Below are 20,879 nucleotides of genomic sequence, written 5' to 3'. Positions count from 1 at the left end.
AAGCACCGATGCAAACATAAAGAGCCATGGGTAAATTTCTTTAAATATTTTAAAGGATTGATTTAAAAAAAAATGACAAAATTAATGCTGAATCTCCCTCTGAAGCATATCTCATTAGTCTGCTCGTTTGCTTTTGGCAAGCAGATGCAGCAAGGACCAAAATAAAACATTACAAATGACAGTGAGCTTTGCAGCACAAAAATATTTGTGATTTAACCTGTTTCCTCTGGTGCTGTACCCAACGTCTGACACACGGAAGGTCCCCAGTGTCCAAAAAAAATCCCACGTAATCTGAAGAACAGCTGTTTCTCAGTGATCCCTTATCGTGTGAGCCCTCATTTGCTGCCGCTGCCCTCTGAGCCACTTCTGTGCTGCATGGTGGGCCGTTCCCAGAGTGGAAAACAAAACATCTGGCTGTCAGCAACACAAGGCTGCTGCAACAGCTGGAGTTCGCCAGGATACTGCTGGGGAGTACGATGAGCCCAATTAGCCCAAGTGTGCCAAAAAATGTGCTATTGAGCATCAGAGGGAGAGCTGCTATGGGGTTGTGCCACAGGGTTCTCACCCGTGGGTGAGCAGTTCAAATCTAGACTTGATCATTCCAATAAAAGCAACAGACTTGGGTTCCCAGCAGCCTCACTGGAGGCTTTGCAGCTCCGACCTTGCAGGGAGGAAGAGGAGGGTTCAAGGAGCAGCTCTGCAATGCTCTGCCTTCAGGAGCCTGGGCAACATAATCCAGACAGTTCATCTTGTCTCATTTGTGGCTACACAGCTCTTTGAGGGGTTACACGAACCAGATCTCAGACACAATCCAAGTTAAGGATAACTTGCAACATAAAATGATAAGTCTGGAGGCTATTTTTAACCCAGAACTTCTTTGCTGCTCTCTCCTGCAGCTCAGTGCCACATGTAGCTGGACAGACAAAACTGGGAGATGAAATGTAGTGCAGTTACAGAAGTATATGCTCCTGAAGGTCCTTTCCAACCCAAGTGATTCAGATTCTCAGAATGGGTGGCTGAGGAAGGAGGGTATGTTGAAGACCTCCGCAATGAAGGCAGCATCTCATGACAGCACATTTTCACATCACTGCAACTCTTAAGTTCTGGCTGCAGAATTCTGCTCTCCTTCACTCTGAATTTCTCCACACTTATTCTTTAAAGAGAGCTTTTACAAAACAAGACAAAGTCAAACAAACATACAGAACCTCCAAAAACAAATAGCAGAACAACCACAACCCCTCAAACATTACTTCTGAGGTTTTTGATAGGACAAGAAGTGACGGCCTTCAGTTGTGCCAGGGGAGATTCAGGATGGATATTAGGAAAAAATTCCTCTCAGAATGGTGAGGCACTGGCACAGGCTGCCCAGGGAGGGAATGGAATCACCATCCCTGGAGGTGTTCAAGAGCCATGGAGATGCGGCACTGAGGGATGCAGTTTAGTGGGCTGGTGGTTGGACTAGATGATTTTATTGATCTGCCCAACCTTTACGACTCTATGATTCTCCATTCATGCCAACAAATCCAATATGAGGCAGATCCCCCCTTCCCAGAAGCTCTTCAATGTTTGTTATGTTTAACTGTAGCTATATTAAAGACTTCTAATTATAAGTTTCAAATCAGAGATCTCATTAATCCCCAGCTAAGAACATTACCATGATGAGCTGCCAAAGGCATGAGGAAATCACTCTAATTATCAGTTTTAGGTGCTGCTCTTCAAAACTTGATTAGCTGTAGATACACAGGTGATAATTCCTACTGTCTTTATAGCACATCCTCGCTATTATCCACTGTAGTCTGATTTAGTTCCTTATTAGAATAACACTATGCTAATTAAGCAATCCTGCATACAGAACATTTTGTGATGTAGATGATTAAGTGGGTTAAGATGATGATTAATATGACAAACTGTGCTATCAGTGTCAAAAGAAACCGGTGAAGGATTTCCACAAAAAGAAGGAACTCTCACCTAACTGGTGAACAGGAATAAATAAAAAGTAAGTGGAGCATTAAAAAAAAAAACAAGAAAATAAGCTTTTAAAAAAAATTGCAAAAAAAAAAAAAAAAAGTGTAGACAGTAGGTTGAATTTGTTGTCATGCTGCTTTTCCCCACCACGCACCAGGACCCAAATTCTCTGCACATCTCTGGGTGCACACACTCTAACACATGGAGGAAAACAAGCCTTACGCAGAGCCCTGCTTTCACCCAAAGCACTGCTAAAGCAGCAGCTGTGTTTCCATGTTTTCACTCCCATTTGGTGCTGGTGACACACTGGGACAAGCCCAAGCACACAGCATAGCACAGCCTCCCCAGGCAGTGCTGGGTCCCACACGCTGCCTTGGGAAGGCTTTCTCTTTCCACCCCCTTTGCAAGCACTGAAGCATGTACATACTTTGCTCTTGCCCAATGATGTTTTGTTCCCAGCTACTTCCAGTTGGCAACGGCACTCTCCCAATCCACATGAGATGCAAACTGTGCTGCTTTAACCTGTTTGCGCCACGCGTTCATTGCAATGTGAACATTTCTTCCTTCAGGAGCAAAGAGTTTGCAACAGTGGTGTGGCAAATTAGGAAACAAAGTCACTGAGAACACCAGTTATCCACAGAGGTTAAAGTTTTATTTTGATATAAAAATTAAATAGCAAAGTTTGTTTTATTTTTTACAGTGATAAATTAGAAATTTACAGTACATACATCAAAGCAGATACATTTTCTGTACACCCAAAATAATCAGTGTCTATTTCCTTAGAAATTCAGATAAAGGAGCTGACTTGTCTGCTCGACAAAGGAGCTTGTACCTCTCCAGTAGATGCTCCTGAGACCTGTGGTCAGTGGAGTTGGGCTGGAGGACACTGCACAGTGCCAGGAAGGTAAGGGCTGTAAAGTTTCTGCTTGTGTAACTGCAGCAACTGAATGTCCGGGACAGGATTAGTCATACATTTTTTGGCTTTAAACTCTTTAACAATGTTGAAATGAGAGAACGTATGAGTTGCAGATAGTTTTGTAACTTCTGGGTTTAGGGTTGTCTGTTGTGACTTCCCACTCAGCATCCCCAGAACAAGGCAAGGTGAATGCACGTGGATGCCCAGAGAGGTGGGGGATGCCCCATCCCTCAAAGAATTCAAGGTCAGGCTGGATGGGGCTCTAATTGATCCACTTGTAGGTGTCCTGTTCATTGCAGGGAGTTGAGCTTGGTTGAGCTTTAAGGATCCCTTCCAACTCAACCAATTCTATGATTCTATGATTTGTGGGATTTAGTTTTGTTGCTGCTACAGCTGATGTTGCTTTGGGGCTGTCACAGTGACACTGAGAACACGTTCCTTCAGGGACAGCAGCTGCTCCCCACTTCCTGCCCATAGCATTTGAGTACCTCATGCTGTAGTGGTCCCCAGCTCCCTCATGAGGCTACACAGTGCTGTCCTCATTTCACTCATTTCCAATGCCTCCGACCAGTCAGGATATCCATCTGTCACAATCCACAGGGTCACAAGCAGGGATTTGATAACAGGAGTACTACTTAACATCCACTTCTGTGTACATAACACAGTTAAAAATGCTGTTTATTGGATCAGTCGGGTCAAACAGGAGTCATGTCAGCCAGGAAATTATCCAAACCGCTTCAGATTGAAGGACGCTTGAGTGAATGTGACACCTTGGCACAGCCTGATGCTACAAGACAAGGCTCATACTGTGTCCTCACCCTTTGCAAGTTAAAATACAGCTGCTGATCACACATCCCTTGCTGCGATGGGAGATGGAGCACGTGGTGGAGAGGCTGAGCCATCTAAAGATTTCCGACTTGCAGAACTCCTTGCCCACAGAGGAATAAGCAGATCCAAACACAACACTAATGGTGAGAGAATTTAGAGAGAGGATCAAAAGGCCCAGATGGTACGCAGTGCTGGCTGAGACAATGGCTGCACGTTGAGCAGAATGTGTCAAGTTGTCACTAGTTCTGCTGGAGAGGGAGCCCAACCACAAAGACTGCAATTAGGGTTGGTTTGTTTTTTCAGTCTTTTTTTTTTTTTTTTTAATATGCTCTAGCACATGTTTCAACATTGCCATTGAAACAGTACACACTGCTGGGACAGAGCAGGAATGAACTGTGGTTTGGGGAGCAGCACATGGGCACCTGTAGTAAAAGTGAGGGCAAATGCATGCTCTCAGCTGCCCTTGAAGGTCACAGCAATCAGGGCACTGGGGGATGCCCAGCAGCTAAGCAGGATCCACATAAACAAAGCAAAAATTTGGAGTGCTCAGGGCTGAAGGTCCTTCAGAGGGACAGAGTATTAAAACAGCATTCTCTTAAATATTTATGGGTTACTGCTGCTTGCATCACCTTTCTTAACAGCCAAACAAGTCCCAGACACAAGGTTCAAGCTCCCTGTGAGCACAAGCCAATGCCTCCTCAATTAAAAGGATAGGAAAACTTGGCAGTTGCTGTGAAACAACATTATTTGTAAAGAAGTTGGATCTCTTCTCTTGGATCCCTTTCCAAGAACTGAAAACGTCTCTGTCATTCCTGAGGACTGAATGCCTGCACACATTCTGTATGCATCTATACAAAATAAAATAAAATAAAACCATTCCATAGCTGTCAGTGAGCAACTGGAGCGTCGTTCTGAGGCAATCAGCTGTATTGCGATGTCATGGACTGAGAATGTTCTTTTAATTGTAACTGACACACATAATTATACAACTGATCTGTGTGAACATGAGGTTGCCAAGGAACTCAACGTTTCGCTTCCCCCAGACTGGCGTCTGCAGAGATACCATCACGCTGAACGAAATATATTAAGACTTAATTGCTTCATGCAATGGGTCTCCAGAGAGACAGATAAGTTTACTCGGAGAAAAACTGACATTGTTCTAAAGAGACCCTCAACTCGTTTTTCTCTTTCCTGTAGGAAGGAGCACGATAACATAAGACTTTATTTAAAGCTATTAAGCTCAGCAAAACGAAGCAGTCAGCTGGAAATAGCGGTAGCACCTGAAGGAATAGGAACAGAGGCAGGCGGACAACGACAGCTGATGTTTAGCAGGACGCACAGTTTCCATATTCCCACAGTTCCTCTACTTCTGACCACGACCTCGAGCAAAGCTTTTTTAAAAATATAAAGCACTGACAGAATCACAGAATGGTTCGGGTTGGGAGGGACCTCAGGAGGTCCAAATTCCTGCTCAAAGCAGGGTCTCAGCACTCAGATCAGACCAGGTTACAGGCAGTGAAAAGAACAAGCCAAAATTATTACTAGACCAGCAGATGACTTAAGAGTCATTCTCACTAATACCTCACTAAATCCTGCTTTTGGGTAATTCCCAGACTTGGGAAGTTCACGTGATTCTCTGTTGGAGGACCTGAGCCTTGGCCTAAGAGGACGACGGAATTCCCCAGGGCGCAGAGACAGCCCTCAGAGAGCACTTGCTTCACAATGCTCAGAAAGAAGACATCTATCTGAGGTCCTGGATGCTCCATCTTCTGGTAACTGCACCTTGTCTCAGCCCAGAATTTGGACCTGCACTGCCTTTCCTCCTGCAGCTGCAAGATGATGAAAATAAAGCAGTATCCCACAGCTGCGGCCTACTATCCCATTGCTTCTGAAGACTTTGGTATTTTGCATCCTGCTTTTAAAAAAAAAAAGGAAGATAACGTGTTTGGATATTTCACAGCTTTTAAAGCCTCCCTGGGCTTTCCTATTTCGGGCAGCACAGTTTATGGCTTTCATATTTCCAGCATTACTTGTTTGTTTGTTTATTCTTTAAGGCATTTTTTTTTTTCCTTCCCCAAGAGACAAGTTTTGTAACCATCTCCTCACTCAGCTCCCAAAACTTACACTGCAGTTCTTACACACGAACAGTCCTTCAGGTGAGAGCAGTCAGACCATCTGGATGCTGTCCTTTTCTCACACCACAGTCTCGTTCCCTTTCCCAGGTTTCACCCAACCGTCCGCTCTCTTCTCCCGTTTCACTTTCCCTGAGTTCACCAGTCTGTTCGAGCACTTCTGCCACGTGTGCAGAGTTTTGGCTGACCAGATCCACATACCTGAAGTGATGCCCACCAGGAGGGACATGAAGATTTTGAGCATCTCCACTGCCATGTTGGAATCGTCAGCCGAATAGCGGAAAACAGCCCAGTTGGAGATTTCGTAGAAGTAACAGGCAATCACACACGTTGCCGGGACGGTGTATAGCACTGAGAAGACACCAATTTTAACCATCAGCCTCTCCAGTTTGTCAGTTTTAGTCCCGTCTTTCTGCAGATTAGATCTGATTTTAAATAAGGCCACTAATCCCGCTGCAATGAATAAAGTTCCAATAACCAGGTAGGTAAAAAGCGGAGCAACCACGAAGCCCGTCAGCGCATCCAGGTTCTGGTTCCCAACGTAGCACAGACCAGTGAGCTCATCAGCATCTACCAGCCTCATAATCAAAATGACGATGGTCTTCACCGCAGGGATAGCCCAGGCTGCGATGTGGAAATAAGAGCTGTGCATTTCTATAGCTTCGTGGCCCCACTTGAGTCCTGCAGCCAGAAACCACGTCAGTGTCAGAATAACCCACCAGATGGAGCTAGCCATCCCGAAAAAGTACATCAGCAAGAAAATTATAGCACATCCTGTGTTCTTAAGACCTTCTTGGATAAGAACAGGTTCTGCTGCCTCTTCAAAATCACAGGATATCCTTTCCCGGCCCACAGTTAGCCTCACAATATAAGCAATGCTATAAATATTGTAGCACATGCTCAAAAATATGATTGGGCGCTCTGGGTAGGAAAATCTGGATGAATCAATCAGGAAGGTCAGGACTGTGAACGCAGTTGATATGAAGCACAGACTGGCCCACACGGCCATCCAGATATCTGTGAACTCCTTCGCTGACCTGCTGTAGAGCCCAGCGTCATAGCCGCACTTCAGGACACAGTCCAGGTTTCTCTTGACCCAGATGTACTGATCTGAATTAGATCCCATGCTGTGACACTCCTCTCCAGGCTGCAAGGATGTCTTGCTATGAAGGGGAACCTCTTCATCTCCCGGGCCCTCCATGCACATGTGGTTGTGATCATTCTGGGGAGGGAATTTGCTGCAGTTCAAGCTGTCCGGCCAGGCAAATCCAAACTCTTTTAAAACAGGTTCACATCTTCTTTTGACAGAGAGGCACATGCCACCACAGGGACCTATGGGGATGTTAATCTTCTCTGTGCACATCGGGACATAGACCGAACAAAGGAAGAACTGCAAGAAAGAGAAACAAAAATCACGACCGTGTTAGGAGAGACTCCAGCGGGTCAAAATATAACAAGTTTTTGCCTTTTTAGCAGTAATTTTTGGTCCTTTGCCTTAAACAACAGGAAGCAGCGCAAAACAAACCAAGAACAATAAAAGCAGAGGAAGAAAACTCCTAGAAATGCTGCTTTCTTTCTGTTCAAATGTACTCCGCATGCAGAGCCCAAACGTTTTGCTCCCTGGATGAGCTCCACGCAAACTGAGCCCATCAGTTTCAATACAGTGAGCTGGACTCAGCCCGATGCGAACCTCCAGGGTTTGCAATTTAGGAAAGCAACAAAACAAAACAGAAAAACAAAACAAAAAAACTCCAAAAAACAGACCCCCCCCCCCCCAAAAAAAAAAAAAAAGAAAAAAATAATAATCCAGAAAGCAAACCCTAAGCAAACTGAAGAGGTTTAAAACAAATAGATTTGTTGGAGGCACCGCCTGGAGCAAGCAAACAGAAGAAAAGGCATTTAGCGACCGCTTCGGTTCGCGGTCCCCCGAACACGGCGTGCTCCTCTCTCACTGTAAAGTCGACTACTTTCTGTTTTTTGCAGCAATACAACATCACCGCTTTCTCCGCTCTTCCGAGCGCTCGCACGCAGCTCCTCGCCATCCCCGCGCCCCGGCCGGTGTCACCGCCGCGCTCAGCTCCCGCTGCCGGACCCCCCCGGCCGACACTCACCTGGAGCTGGCTGGAGCAGCCGTACTGGATGAGCGGGGTGAAAGTGGTGAGCTGCAGCTCGGCGTCCGCCTGCAGCTCGTGGCCCACCAGGTTGGGCATCTTGGTGACATTGTAGCCCAGGTTCTGGCACATGGCGATGCGGATGGCGTCGCAGCGCCTCTCCTCCTCGTCGCCGAAGCCCCGCGCCCCGCCGAGCAGCCCGGCCAGCAGCAGGGCCAGCATTCGGCCCCCGTCGCCGCGCCGCTCCATCGCCCCCCGGCCCCACCTGCCCCGACCCCGGGCTGCGGGCTGCGGGCTTCGGCCCCGGCCGCGCCGTGCCGCACGGGCCGGCTCCAACGGGGAGGGGCCGGGGGCGGCCCCGCTCTTAAACCGCCGCGCCAAGAAACTGCCCAGGGGAGGGACGTTGCTTCCCCGAGCCGCCGCCTCCTCCTCCCCGCCCCGAAGACGCGTCCCGCGGTGCCGGGGAAGCGTCCCGCTGCGCCCCGCTGCCGGCAGCGCCCGCTGTCAACACCAGGCGCTCGTTCGCTGCCTCCCGTGCACCGGGGCGGTGTGCCTGCTGTCCCCACCGTGCGTCCCCGCCAGGCCGAGGCGTAAGGCACGCTCCCTCGTAGCACTGCCGGCCGAAAGGGCTCCCCGAGGGCATGGCTGCCCAGGGGCAGGGTAAGGCCGAGCCTTCCTCAAGCTGTGGGCAGAGCCAGGGCAGTATCCGAGCTTCCCTCTTTCACGTGTCCACTTCATAGAGTCACAGAGTTGGAAGGGACCTTAAAGCCCATCCAGTTCCAACCCTCCCTGCCATGGGCTGGTTACCACCCACCAGCTCAGGCTGCCCAGGGTCCATCCAACCTGGCCTTGAGCACCACCAGAGATAGGGCATCCACAGCTTGGAGCACAAGCCTAATGGGGAGTGGCTGAGAGAACTGGGATTGTTTGATCTGGAGAAGAGAAGGCTCAGGGGACACCTTACCACACTCTAAAACTCCCTGACAGGAGGTTGCAGCAAGGTGGGTGTTGGCCTCTTCTCCCAGGTAACAGCAATAGGCTGAGCAGGAATGGCCTCAAGTTGTGCCAGGGAAGGTTCAAGATGAATATTAAGAAACATTTCTTCTTTTAAAGTGTGGTAATGCATTGGAACAAGCTGCCCAGGGAGGTGGTGGACTCACCGTCCCTGGAGGTGTTCAAGAAAAGTGTACGTCTTGGTTCTACCTGGGTCATGGTGTTCCTTCATGGGCAGCAAGAAATGAGGAGGGCACTGCTATCAGTAGCTCATGGTGTTTGTGTAAATCTCATAAGTACGTATGGATGAAGCACTCATGAATGATGAGAGAAAAGGGCTGTGGGATTGAGCTGTGGAGTGTCAGCGGGAGGATGGATTAAGAGCAGACAAATGAGGCTTGAGCTCCACATAATTTACACCTGTAATAAAATCTGGTAGAGCTGGTTGTGCCTTTAGCAAAAATATGTCATCTATTAATGAATTGTTTGTAAAGCACTTGGAAAATGTTTGTAGAGCCCTGGTTAAATGACCTCTGGCTGGGTGCGTGTCGCTGTGCATGCAGTGTGGGACATGTGTGGCTGCTCTGTGACAGAGCTGTGTGTCCATCTGTGCATGGCCACGACGCTGACTGATCTTTTTCCTCAAGTGTTAGGGATAGTGTTTTAATGGATGTTTCATGAGCAGAGGTATTTACATAGCCCTCATCACCCTGATGCTTAGCTCCAATAAAGTGACTGCGGCCTTATAAAACCCTTGCGAGGCAGACAAGTTATATTATCTTAACTTTTTTAACACAGGGGCAGACCGGTGCCGTGGTCCCAAGGTCGTGCAAAGAACCTGCAGTGCAGTCAGCAGCTCGACCCGTATCTGGTGAGGGCTGTATTTACTCATAATCATTGCCTTCTGTGACTAGCAGTGCTCAGCTGCTAATCTTGGTTGGTGATAGTGCTGTGAACGCACACAGTGTACTGCAAATGTCCACTGAGCTGTTCCCAGCCCCACCAAAAGCGTGATCTAAATCAGACAGGGAATGGGCACTGGGCATTCCATACAGGCTAACACACAAAAGCAGAAGGCAGAACCTCCCATGGGAGAAGTTGTGGTCTAAATTCTGTAGGTAAGGAGATTGGAGTGAGGAGGATCACGGTGACCCTAAAAGCTATGAATCTTTTTCTTAGTATCATAAAATCATTTGATCTGGAAGTGACACTCAAAGGTCATCTAGTCCAACTCCCCTGCAATGAAGAGGGACACCTACAGCTAGCTCAGGTTGTTCAGAGCCCCGTCCAGCCTGGCCCAAATATGAAAATCCTTTGCATTTTGCAATGGTCGATTGCTTTGTCACTTGTGGCAATTAGGCACTGTAGTGGGGTAGACCAGAGCAGAGCTTTGCCTAATTCCCAGGAAACAATTTGCCTGCTGCACATTCAGCAAAGCTGTCTGTCAATAGACCCGGTCCTTTGACTCAGTGGAAAGGACAGGAGGATGTGTTAGAGCTGCAGTGAGATACAAGTGTCTCTTAGAAAAAGAACACCACCCCCCCCCCCAAAAAAAAAAAAATTACCACTATTGCTTTTTCTTTGAGAACACAAAAATAAATATTAGGAAGTGCTACACTGCCATGTTTGCTTTGGAGAGTCTTTTAGATAATGGGAATTAGTTTTCAAAACAAGAACACTGGCAGATCGTAGCAGAGGTCTGAGTTGGAAAAAATGGTAATTACACTGCTTTGAACCTTGTGCATATATTAACAGTGATTAAATGTCACCACGATAAGCATGTGCATAACAGCTTCTTGAAACAGATCAAAGTAAGAAACCTCTGGGATAGTTGGTGTAGAGATTCTTAGATTACTGGGCAGTTGTGAGATTCTGGCCTGAGTCCTGCACAGCCCAAGCTGTGTTATTTCCTTGTTTGTTATTTGAATTATAATATATCCTTCTTTATTTTTATTTTTTTTAAGAAATCTGATTTTGAGGTTGCCTTCATTAAAGAATCAGCTGCTAAGAAGCTCCCTATTTATTGCGGCTGCCAATAATTATATCTGGTTTCTAGTCTGTGTTATCTCCTGCTTCCAACCTCTGACTTTTGTTGAATCTTTAGTGGCCAGAGTGTGAAGCCATTCCCAAGATCATCCCTGTGGGTAATGTCACACCAAATAAGTCACCCTTTGGCCTTAAGCAAAATGGATTGAACTTCCCAAGTTTCTTACTGCAAGGTGTCTTTTTGCAAAACTTTAACCATACTTTTGATTTTAAAGGAGTGAGATTTGAGCCTGACTTTTCATCCCTTTAGAGTCAGCTAAGACAAGCAAACAACTGCAGGGGGCAACTCACATTATAGGAGTTACTTATAATATATAAGTATTATAAGTAATAAAAAATATTACTTATAGTCTGTTATTGTATTTCTGTTATTGTAATTTTCCTCTGACATTTTTATGTATTTTTTTGCACATTTCCTTTAAGCTGCAAGCGTATTTCTTTGTCATAGAATGTCTCCAGTATCTCTCAGATTCTTTCAGCAGGAGATCTGAGAAGATTCATAACTGAATATTTTCAAGGCATCAGTGTTTCCCTGAACGCTGGTGTTAGAATGTGGTTTGGCTCTCCAGTAGAAACAAGACTCATGTCAGACATGCAGGTCTTCATTCCTACACGAGATCAGCCTGCTTGTACATCCAAGGATGCTATCTGCCCTTCAGACCACAGCCTCACACCAAAAGCCACTGCTGCTTGTGGGCAGACCTGAAGAAACTCAGGCACTCACTCGATTTCTTTTCAAGTGTGGATACCACACTGGGATGTGATTTCCTTAATCAAATTTAGATGCCTACTTACGGTCAGGTGAATTTCATTTTAAAAGCTAGCCCAGAAGTGCAGGGTCACTTGGAGATATCTCATGGTGGCTGGCTAATGGCCACTCCTGGGACACAGAGGGAATTGACATTGCCATCCCACAGATTTCTGACAAAGCTCTTGGATACAAGTGAGCAAAACAGGCAGGTTTTTAAATGTGCAAATTTTAGAGCTGTTCTGGGACATCTCCTTATAGTACCACTGAAACCATAAGATTAAATTTATCACTATTAGTCAATTCTCTCTAACTTCTCTCATCTATGTCTTCCAAAACTCAGCCAAATATCTGTTGGACATTTGTCACTTGCATTGTTTATTGACAGTTCCCCAATTTCCATCTCGTAACATAGCAGTACCATTTGTGGCTTTGTCTTGGTTTACATAAAATGCCATCGTCTTTGACCACCTGTCCATTAATTTTCTCTTTTTGCTTATTTTATAACATTCTTTTAATTCCTTTTGTGTTTGTTTTCATTCAACTCAATGTCTTCTTTCTCCTGTTTATCACTGATGTTTTGTTTTAACTTTATAGTTTTAATGATGTTATTCAGGTGTTTTCTTTAATTTTCCACCTATACATTTAGCTAAATTTTTTAAATCAAGGCGGATTGCTTTCATAATGGCTTTTCTGGAATCTAGTAAAATCTTTACAGTTGATTCCTAGTTACTATGCTTGTTATTCTGTACTTTGAGAGGCTGACCTTTTTAAAGCAGGAAGCATCTCTGTTTCGACATGGCTGTAGCCTCCTTTAAGGTACTGCTGTGCAGCTGAGCTGTGACACATCCATACAATATCTGAATTCACATATGTAATTCCTTGCATGCCAACATGGGTCAATAATTGCTCCATGACCCCTGAAAGTCAATAATGTTACCTCAGTCTGCACAGAGACCTCAGACTTTGTTTTCACAGCACTGTAAACAGGAAATTTCAGCGCTGTTTAATATGCACCATTTCAAGAAGCTATTTGCATTTAGCTGTCATCAAAACGGGTGCCAATGCTAGAGAATTTATCAGGTTATTTGTGTGGGTGGAAATCTAGAAGTCACAGGTGTATCACACACACCATATAATGGGGCACCAAGAGCAAAGCTGGCCATAACTTTTGTAAGATGAAAGGTGTTCATATACACCTCACTTTACCTGTGTCCTAGTATCTTTCATGCAAGTATTTCTCTTTCTTGGCTTAAGAATATGTACAATATTTTTTTTCCCCACAGTCCTTTCTTCTGATAATGAAGGATTCATGTATAGAATCATCATAAAATCACAGAATAGGTTGGAAGGGACCACAAGGATCATGAAGCTCCAACCCCCCCCCTACCACAGGTGGGGCCATCAACCTCCCCATTTAATACTGGACCAAGCTGCTCAGGGCCCCATCCAATCTGGCCTTGAACAGCTCCAGGGATGGATGGGGCATCCAAAATTTCTCTGGGCAGCCGTTCCAGCACCTCACCACTCTCATAGTAAAGAACTTCCCCCTGACATCCAACCTAAATCTTCCCTCCCTCAACTTAAAACCATTTCCCCTTGTCCTACAGTTGTCTACCCTTTCAAAGAGTTGATTCCCCTCCTGTTTATAGGCTCCCTTTAGGTACTGGATGGCTGCAATGAGATCACCCCGCAGCCTTCTCTTCTCCAGGCTGAACAAGCCCAGCTCCCTCAGCCTGTCTTCATAGGAGAGCTGCTTCAGCCCTCTGATCATCTTAGTGGCCCTCCTCTGGACCCACTCCAACATCTCTCCTGTATTGGGAGCCCCAGCTCTCCGTGCAGTACTGCAGATGGGGCCTCACAAGAGCAGAGTAGTGAGGGACAATCACCTTTCTGTCCCTGCTGGCCACCCCTCTTGTGATGGAGCCAGTATGTCCTCTGCCAGATTAGCAGAGTAAACCAGCATTTATTTGGCCAGAGTGTTGCTCCACTGTGCTGAAATACAAAACCATCCAACACGAGCAGCCTCAGGCCAGGCTGGATGTGGCTCTGGACAGCCTGGTCTGGTGGTTGGCAACCCTGCACATAGCAGGGGGGTTGAAACTAGATGATCATTGTGGTCCTTTTCAACCCAGGCCATTCGATGATTCTGATTCTCTGCTTTGACCAAACTGCCCAGGAAAGCTGTGTTGCAGAGATACAGTGTGTCAAATTTCAACAAAATCTGCTCCTTTTGGGAAAATCCACTGACTGTGTCTTGACCCATGGGGGAAGCAGAATTCAGCCTGAACTTTGGAATCCGTGCTGTTGTGTCCCAAACAGGTTTTCAGTTTGAACTGCTGCTCATGTTTGTGTCTGCAATGCTCAGGGATTTGCATTTTGGCCTGAAATTTCCCACACTTGATCTTGGCCCAAGAGATTTTTATTTTCTTTTATTTTATGGAAAATGATAAATAGTTTTCTTCTCAGAAAACAGCTCAGAGGCCTTTTTCATGCTCAGATAACTCCAACACAGCTTGGTTTTATAACTTCAGATTTGGCAAGTGCAGAGTGCAGTCCTGAATGAGGAATGCACTTTTTTGCCTTGTTCGAAGACATTTCATTTCGCAATAGCAATTTAGTCCGAATCTTTGGAAATAAAAGACTGATGGTTCACAAGGCGTTATTTAACCATGGTGGAAAACGACAGACCGAGCTCTATTTCTCTGCGAGGTCACGAGTCTTGCTTAGTTTCCTTTTTGCAGCGTCATCTTTCCTACTAAATCTTTCTGTGCCCTCTTTTGCTTTAACTCTAGCAGCAGCAGAAGTCGTTTCTGCTGTATTTGCTCTCTGTAAGCTAGGCTGGTTGTACGTCCTTCTCATAGGTAAGTAGACTTCAGAAATTAAGTTATGCTGAGATACACAGCCCTCAGAAGAGGAGCTCAGGAGGCAGATTTGCTGATACGCTTCAGCTGTTCTGCGCTGCCCCGGCGGTACAGCAAGAAACTGCTGTAATGAATCGGTTACTGCAGGCAGGAGGTTGTTCTGTGTCACTGGAGCAGCACAGGGCTGTGAAGCATGCTGATGAATCTCGCCACAAATCTTGAAATGTCTTCTTTTTTTTTTTTTTTTCCCCATTAAAAAGCCTGTGTGAGCTGATACGCTGTGTTTAATTACATAACAGCAAGTATTGACTTGCAAGGCATGGCTGGAAAAAACCCGTCTTTGTGTTATGTTAGGCAGGCAGTGGGTCATCCTCCTGGGAAAGAAATTTGACATCTGCCAGGAGTTGAAGTTAGTGAGATTTGTGTTGCTTTCGTAGAGTTTGTGAATACACAAAGGGCGGATGGATGCAACGCTGCAGGCTGTCTGATAGTGCCTGTTGTCTGGACGCTCACAAAGAGCAGCTCACATGCCAGCTAAGGGGCACCACGCTACACACATGGCTGCATTCAGGTCCTGCTAAAATGGCAGAGGGGTTTTGCCAGGCAGCAATATGTGGCTCTTCCAGCTCTGGCGGGACAGCCAGGTTTACAGTGGCACTGTTCTTCACTTTGTGGGCCATCTAAAATATAGGTCTGAGTGCTAATTAATTCCAAACTCCAGTCTCCCCTGTAATTCTTCTAATTTTTGGCTGTTTTCTTTTCAAATGGTCACAGTATACTCCCAGTTTGGGAGTCGGTATAGTTATTTCATTCAAGCATGTTATTTTTTTGCTGATATGTTTATACAGATAGTCTTTAGCATAGATGTCGTGGCAGGAGGTATTTGCTTTATTCTGTTCCCTCTTCCAGTACGGTTTATCCCTCTTCACACAAACAGAGCTTCTCTTCTGTAATCCATTTCTATGTGACATTCACATCTTTCTCTACCTATTCCTATATGAATAAAGACAAACACAAACTTCATTCCAGGCTGTGAGAAGGACTGGTTTGGCAAGTCTTCGGCAAACAGATTTCCTAATTTCTACCTAAGTTGGAAAATTAATCATATGGATTGCTGTTATACACACTCAAGGACTTGCAAAATTAGCACAAATAATGGCTTTCATTCTTGTATGCAAGGCTTTGCTGCCATTTTCTATTTACCTTGTATCCCTTGCCTGTGTAGGTGCAAAGCAATTGAGACCTACAAATCACATCTGTCTCCACAAGCATTTCTTTGTCCGAAGCACCATTTCCATGACCATTTTCTGACCTGAAATATCATTCCTCATGACCCGCCCTGTCCCACGTGCATTTCTGCTGTTCCTCTGCTTCCTTGGCAGTGTAGGTGCGGGTTTAATTGTCAAAAAACGAACAGAACAAATTGAAATGAATGTGATGACGAGGACGGGTGGTGTGACCACAAAAGAAAACAGATTAGCTTAGATTGGCTTCCACTGTCAAGGAGCCGCACCCTTAACCTTTTCTACAGTGCCGATCACTCTGGTATTCTAGCACTGCACAGAGGTTTTGTTATCAATGGAACAAACACAGAATTTTATTTTTGTTATTACTGGATGAAGCATCTGAGGATATAGTGATCTTTCGTTCCTGGGCAGTGTTATTTATATTTGGAGGCTGACAATTCATCTAATTCCCCGTAGACATATAGATGAAGTTAGAAAATAACGGTAGTTTATGTGAATTCTGTTTTTCTCAGGCATTTTTATTCCTCAGAGAGACTTCCATGGGGCCAAATTACCATGAAAGCTAGAATACCATGATATTTCAGTTCCATATGGTAAAAGTTCATGTCATTCATTACTGCTGACACTGTACATATATCCTTGGGGAACTATGAAAAATATAAAAATAAAACTCCTAAAAAATGTGCATAAAAAAAAAAAATCGATGAAAACTACTCTTTAACCCAAATGTTACCGAAGAATTATTCCTCAAATATGGAAATTTCAGGCCACAGCTGAAGATGTGTTTCTGGAGGAGAGTTTCTGGAGGGTGCACATTGCCACAACCCCAAGGCCATCATGATAGAGGACCAGTGATGCTCTCTGTGCTGCCCCACACCTTGCCTCTTCTTCCTATGCACCTGATAGATGTGCAACTAAGGGTGAATTGAATCTGTGGGTTTTTTATTTTTTTTTTGGAAGGTTAGTTTGCCGTTGAATCCTGTGTAGTCAAGACAGAAAGAGAAGGTGCTTGAGAGTCCAGTTCAGAGCTATCGAGGCTGAACTGCAAGTGTTCCACTCTGCCTTGACTATCAGAAATGCTTAGGATCATAGAATCACAGAATCACAGAAAAAGGGTTTTCTGGGTTGAAAAGGACCACAACAATCATCCAGTTTCAACCCCCTGCTATGTGCAGGGTCACCAACCAGCAGACCAGGCTGCCCAGAGCCACATCCAGCCTGGCCTTGAATGCCTCCAGGGATGGGGCATCCACAGCCTCCTTGGGCAACCTGTTCCAGTGCATCACCACCCTCTGTGTGAGGATGTCATCTCACTGGATGTCTGACTCATTCCTTAGCTGCTCAGGTAGCTGGGTGAAGCAAAGAGGGATTAACACAGGCTTAACTGTAATAAGAAAGTATAGACTAAGGGATTATTAATGGAAGAACCCTTGGGGTACAATGCATCACTGCAGGATCAAAAACTGTTTTAATTTCAGGCTAAGTAGAGAGTCATTGTAATGCCCTTAAGGCTTGCTATGAGACTTGCACATAAAAGGGCAATGCCATGCCAATCCAGCCTCAGAATTATGAAAGGATGAACTGGGTCACAGGTCCATGATTTCAGAGAGCAAACAGACAGTTTTTTCGAAATTGTTTTCGAAACAGACACATAGGAAAAGGGAACTTTCAAAAGTCCTCCTAGAAAGTGGTACTGTAAGAGATGGTCCTGGGAGAGACCTTATTTTCCTTCAGCTAGAACAAAATGATGCAGGGCATAGAAGGAAATTTATGTTGAGACTTTCAGCTTTTGGTGAGCTGTGCTATAAACCTGTATGTCTATTTTTTTGACCATTAACAATTATAGCTCCTTCACACAATAGTGAAAACTGTTTTTCAAAATGAGCTATTTTGTTTATTTAAAATGTTCCCCCATCATCCCTCACTGTCTGTTACTGTGTACATTTGTTCTTCCAGGACAGTGATGAATGCAGTTCAGTGGGGGTGGGAGTGCTGGGAGGAGGTATAACTTCTTGAATAATTATCACTATCTTTGTAAAGTTAGCTGAAGTTCTGGTATGATGGAACTTCTATAAATCATTTGAGTTAATGCTCCTTTGTGGTACTGAGACTTCACCCATGGACTATCCTTAGTGCTGTGCTATTAGAGGCAGTGTATTATTCTATCCAAAGCTATATTGACTTCCCCTATCCGGGTTTTTGACAAAGGAGATCTGTATAAAATCACATTTCTTCTTCTCAAAACATAAAGAACAAATATTTTATATTCTGTAAAGAGAATGTAAAAGGAAGGTGCTTTCTTGGTGTGGCAGAGGGACGTAAAATGATACCACGTTTGGCCAGTTACCTCATCTCCATGCACACGCATATGCACATGTATGCAGAACTCTGGCATTAAGTTTACTTCTCCCTATCTTCAAAGTCTTCCAATGCTACAAAACACTACAAAAATGTCAAGAGAAGCCTTCTGACGGTAACATACATCAGGCTGTGAAAGGAACTCTCCCACTGAGTGATGAAAGCCCTATGAACAACAGTGATTCTCAACACGATGTGCACAAATTTGACATAATGTGATCTACAAAACATGACTTTCAGACGTTGCAGAGGCATGGGTGGGTTTTGGGGCTTAGCTAACCTCAAAAAGCAGAACCATTCCTAAGAAAGAATTTAGACTCAAGTTCATGTCTTCATGCTGGAAACTCAGATACCAGGGTGACACCACAGCCTATATTTACAACTATGCAAAATGCTGAAAACTATCTGGAAGACAGTATTGAAACAGCCTGAAAAAAAGCCTGTTACTTTAGGAGGGGAATTTATTAAGAGGCACCAAGTTAGGTGTCCAGCCCGTACTAAACTGGGTTGTGATCTGAGCAGCTCTCAAGGGTTCTTTGAAAAACCTAACCTGAAATTCATAGAATCTTTGAATCATAGAATGACTAGGGTTGGGAGGGACTCTAAGGATCATCAAGTTCCAACCCCCTGCTAGATTTCTATCTATCCTAGAGTTAGTATGGGAGAAGTCCCTGCAGGAGACCTCTGCAAATGAGATCAGAACTGAACCATAAAACGCTGACAAAGTCATCTGGAGCACATGGAGCTCTGCTCAGTGATGAGCCTACCATTTCATTATTTTTGTGTTTATTACTTTATTTATTTTTTTTTTTTAAATGTGCTGTTTTTCTTTTATCTGCAGCTTTTATTTTGATTTGTATTTCATTATGATTTACTTTCATTTGATAGTTCTCAGTCTATTTACAGAGAACAAAAGAATGCACAATGTAGAACAGTAGAATAATAGTGTTTATTTTCACAGGTTTGGAACGATCAAATAACTCACAAGTCACAAAGTGGAACCATGCCTGAGGTAGGTTAGGTCATCTCAAGTGTGTGGAAACAAACAGAAATATCCCATTCTTCACTATTGTTTATTATATTTATGCCACTTGGGAGTTTTAACAATACAACATATATAAAACATTTGTTCTTGCTTTCTGCGCTATTCAGGGTTTTCTCAAGGATCTTTGGTGCCTTTTTTCATAGGAACACTGTGATGTTGCTATGCTTTGGTGACTTTCTCAACTGATTTAGCAGAACTGTAAGAAATGGCCCCCAGGAATGAGCCAGGAGTGCTGAAAAGGAGGTTTTGTTCTCTGAATGCTTCTGTGTTTAAAAATGGTTCTTTTGAGAGTTGTAACTGGCTTATTTCAACTTCTCAATTCTTTTTAATGTACGTTCAAAGCTCAGTCCAGCAGAGAGAAACCAAAAGTGTGCTGGTGATGATCGGCAGCCACGCAGTCCCATCAAATCGATTTTTATAACACTTTTGTCTTTGACAGGAGGTCCAAACATGGATGTCTAAAGCCATATCTACCTGCTTAATCCTGCTATTTAAAGAGCTAAAAGTCATGGTGGGAGCACTGCTTCTTTCATTTGCAAGTGCACACAGTACTGGGCATCCAGGACGATGCAGTTTATCAAACCACCTTTGCAGGGTAACCTAAAATCATGGCCATTTTGCAGGGAAACACAAACCTGCAAAATGCAGTGATTCAGCATCTGCATCTTAGGCTGTTGAATTGCACTGCCAGGATATCTGAGAGCTGGCAGCAAGAGTGAGTCCTAAGGCTATTCCAACATGGGCATTTGAAAATTAAGCCAGTGAAATTTACTGTTCATTATTCCTCTGGAAAATTCAGGATTAAATTGAAAGCCTTTTCAACAGTGCTGAGTTCCTCGAAACTATCATTGCTTTAGAATAATTACATTTTATCAGTGGTCTTAGCAGCCCAACTTTATGGACTGACAGTTTTATTACAGAAACTTAAAGTGTGTTAGGACTTCAAGCAGAGGAAAAATGGCTCCTTCTGAGTCTTTTCTTAGGTTCACAAAGCTATTCATGACTATCAAAAAATTCCTGTGTTTGAAGCATAAATAATGTTGCACTAACAACCTCATATAAGATGGGAATGGCTGAGGGGACAGAGAAACATTTTTTACTGAAGGATTTCATCATTCATTCCTCTCTGCTTTTCTGTCATGCTTTGGGAAAGATGTAACATCTGCAGAGCTGAAGAGCACAGCCAACAACCAGTTGCAGCTCCCAGTTTGCACCTGCCCTGCTTGAAGTCAGATTTCTCTATAACAGATTTATCTCAGGACTCATTCACGAGGCCCAAAACTCTACTCTCCTTCCCACTCATATCCATAGGAAGGTGAGCACCATCTGCTTGTTTGAAGGCTGCTGCCCCCACCTGGCATGAAGAGGTGAAGGATGTGGAACCTGCACAGGACAGGTCTTTCCTGACTGCTGAATGGGAGAAACATCATGGAAGGAGGAAGGGGACATGAGTTCCAGAGACAGCACTGTGATTGCAGGGAGCATGGGCAGACATACGTTTTGGCAGCACACAATTTTTCCACCCTAAAAGATTTTATTTCCATCTGGATGGAGTAGTGACATAGGCTGGCAGTAGAAGTAGGTTGTTGCAGAGGTTTAGGAATGTTGGTCGAATGAAGGCAGAGA

The 20,879-nt window shown here is 44.6% G+C and overlaps 1 protein-coding gene and 1 long non-coding RNA gene across 2 annotated transcripts; one reads left to right on the top strand and one right to left on the bottom strand.

Annotated features, from left to right (window-relative positions):
* Nucleotides 1-2,578: 2,578 nt before the first annotated feature.
* Nucleotides 2,579-8,241, bottom strand: FZD4 (frizzled class receptor 4). Its single transcript, XM_031612430.2, has 2 exons — nucleotides 7,953-8,241; nucleotides 2,579-7,231 (listed from the first exon to the last, which is right to left on the bottom strand). Exons 1-2 carry the CDS (start codon nucleotides 8,199-8,201, stop codon nucleotides 5,903-5,905), a joined length of 1,578 nt encoding a protein of 525 aa, XP_031468290.1. The 5' UTR covers nucleotides 8,202-8,241; the 3' UTR covers nucleotides 2,579-5,902.
* A 1,500-nt stretch (nucleotides 8,242-9,741) lies between these two features.
* On the top strand, nucleotides 9,742-20,778 carry LOC149920333 (uncharacterized). Its single transcript, XR_016463462.1, has 3 exons — nucleotides 9,742-9,816; nucleotides 16,617-16,770; nucleotides 19,170-20,778. It is a non-coding gene; the product is annotated as an uncharacterized LOC149920333 (long non-coding RNA).
* The last annotated feature ends 101 nt before the right edge of the window (nucleotides 20,779-20,879 follow it).

This window comes from Phasianus colchicus, chromosome 1 (genome assembly GCF_987193195.1).
Source record: "Phasianus colchicus chromosome 1, bPhaCol1.hap1.1, whole genome shotgun sequence".
NCBI lineage: Eukaryota > Metazoa > Chordata > Aves > Galliformes > Phasianidae > Phasianus > Phasianus colchicus.
The sequence above is the reverse complement of the archived record's forward strand: the minus strand, read 5'-3'. Positions and strand labels throughout refer to the sequence as shown.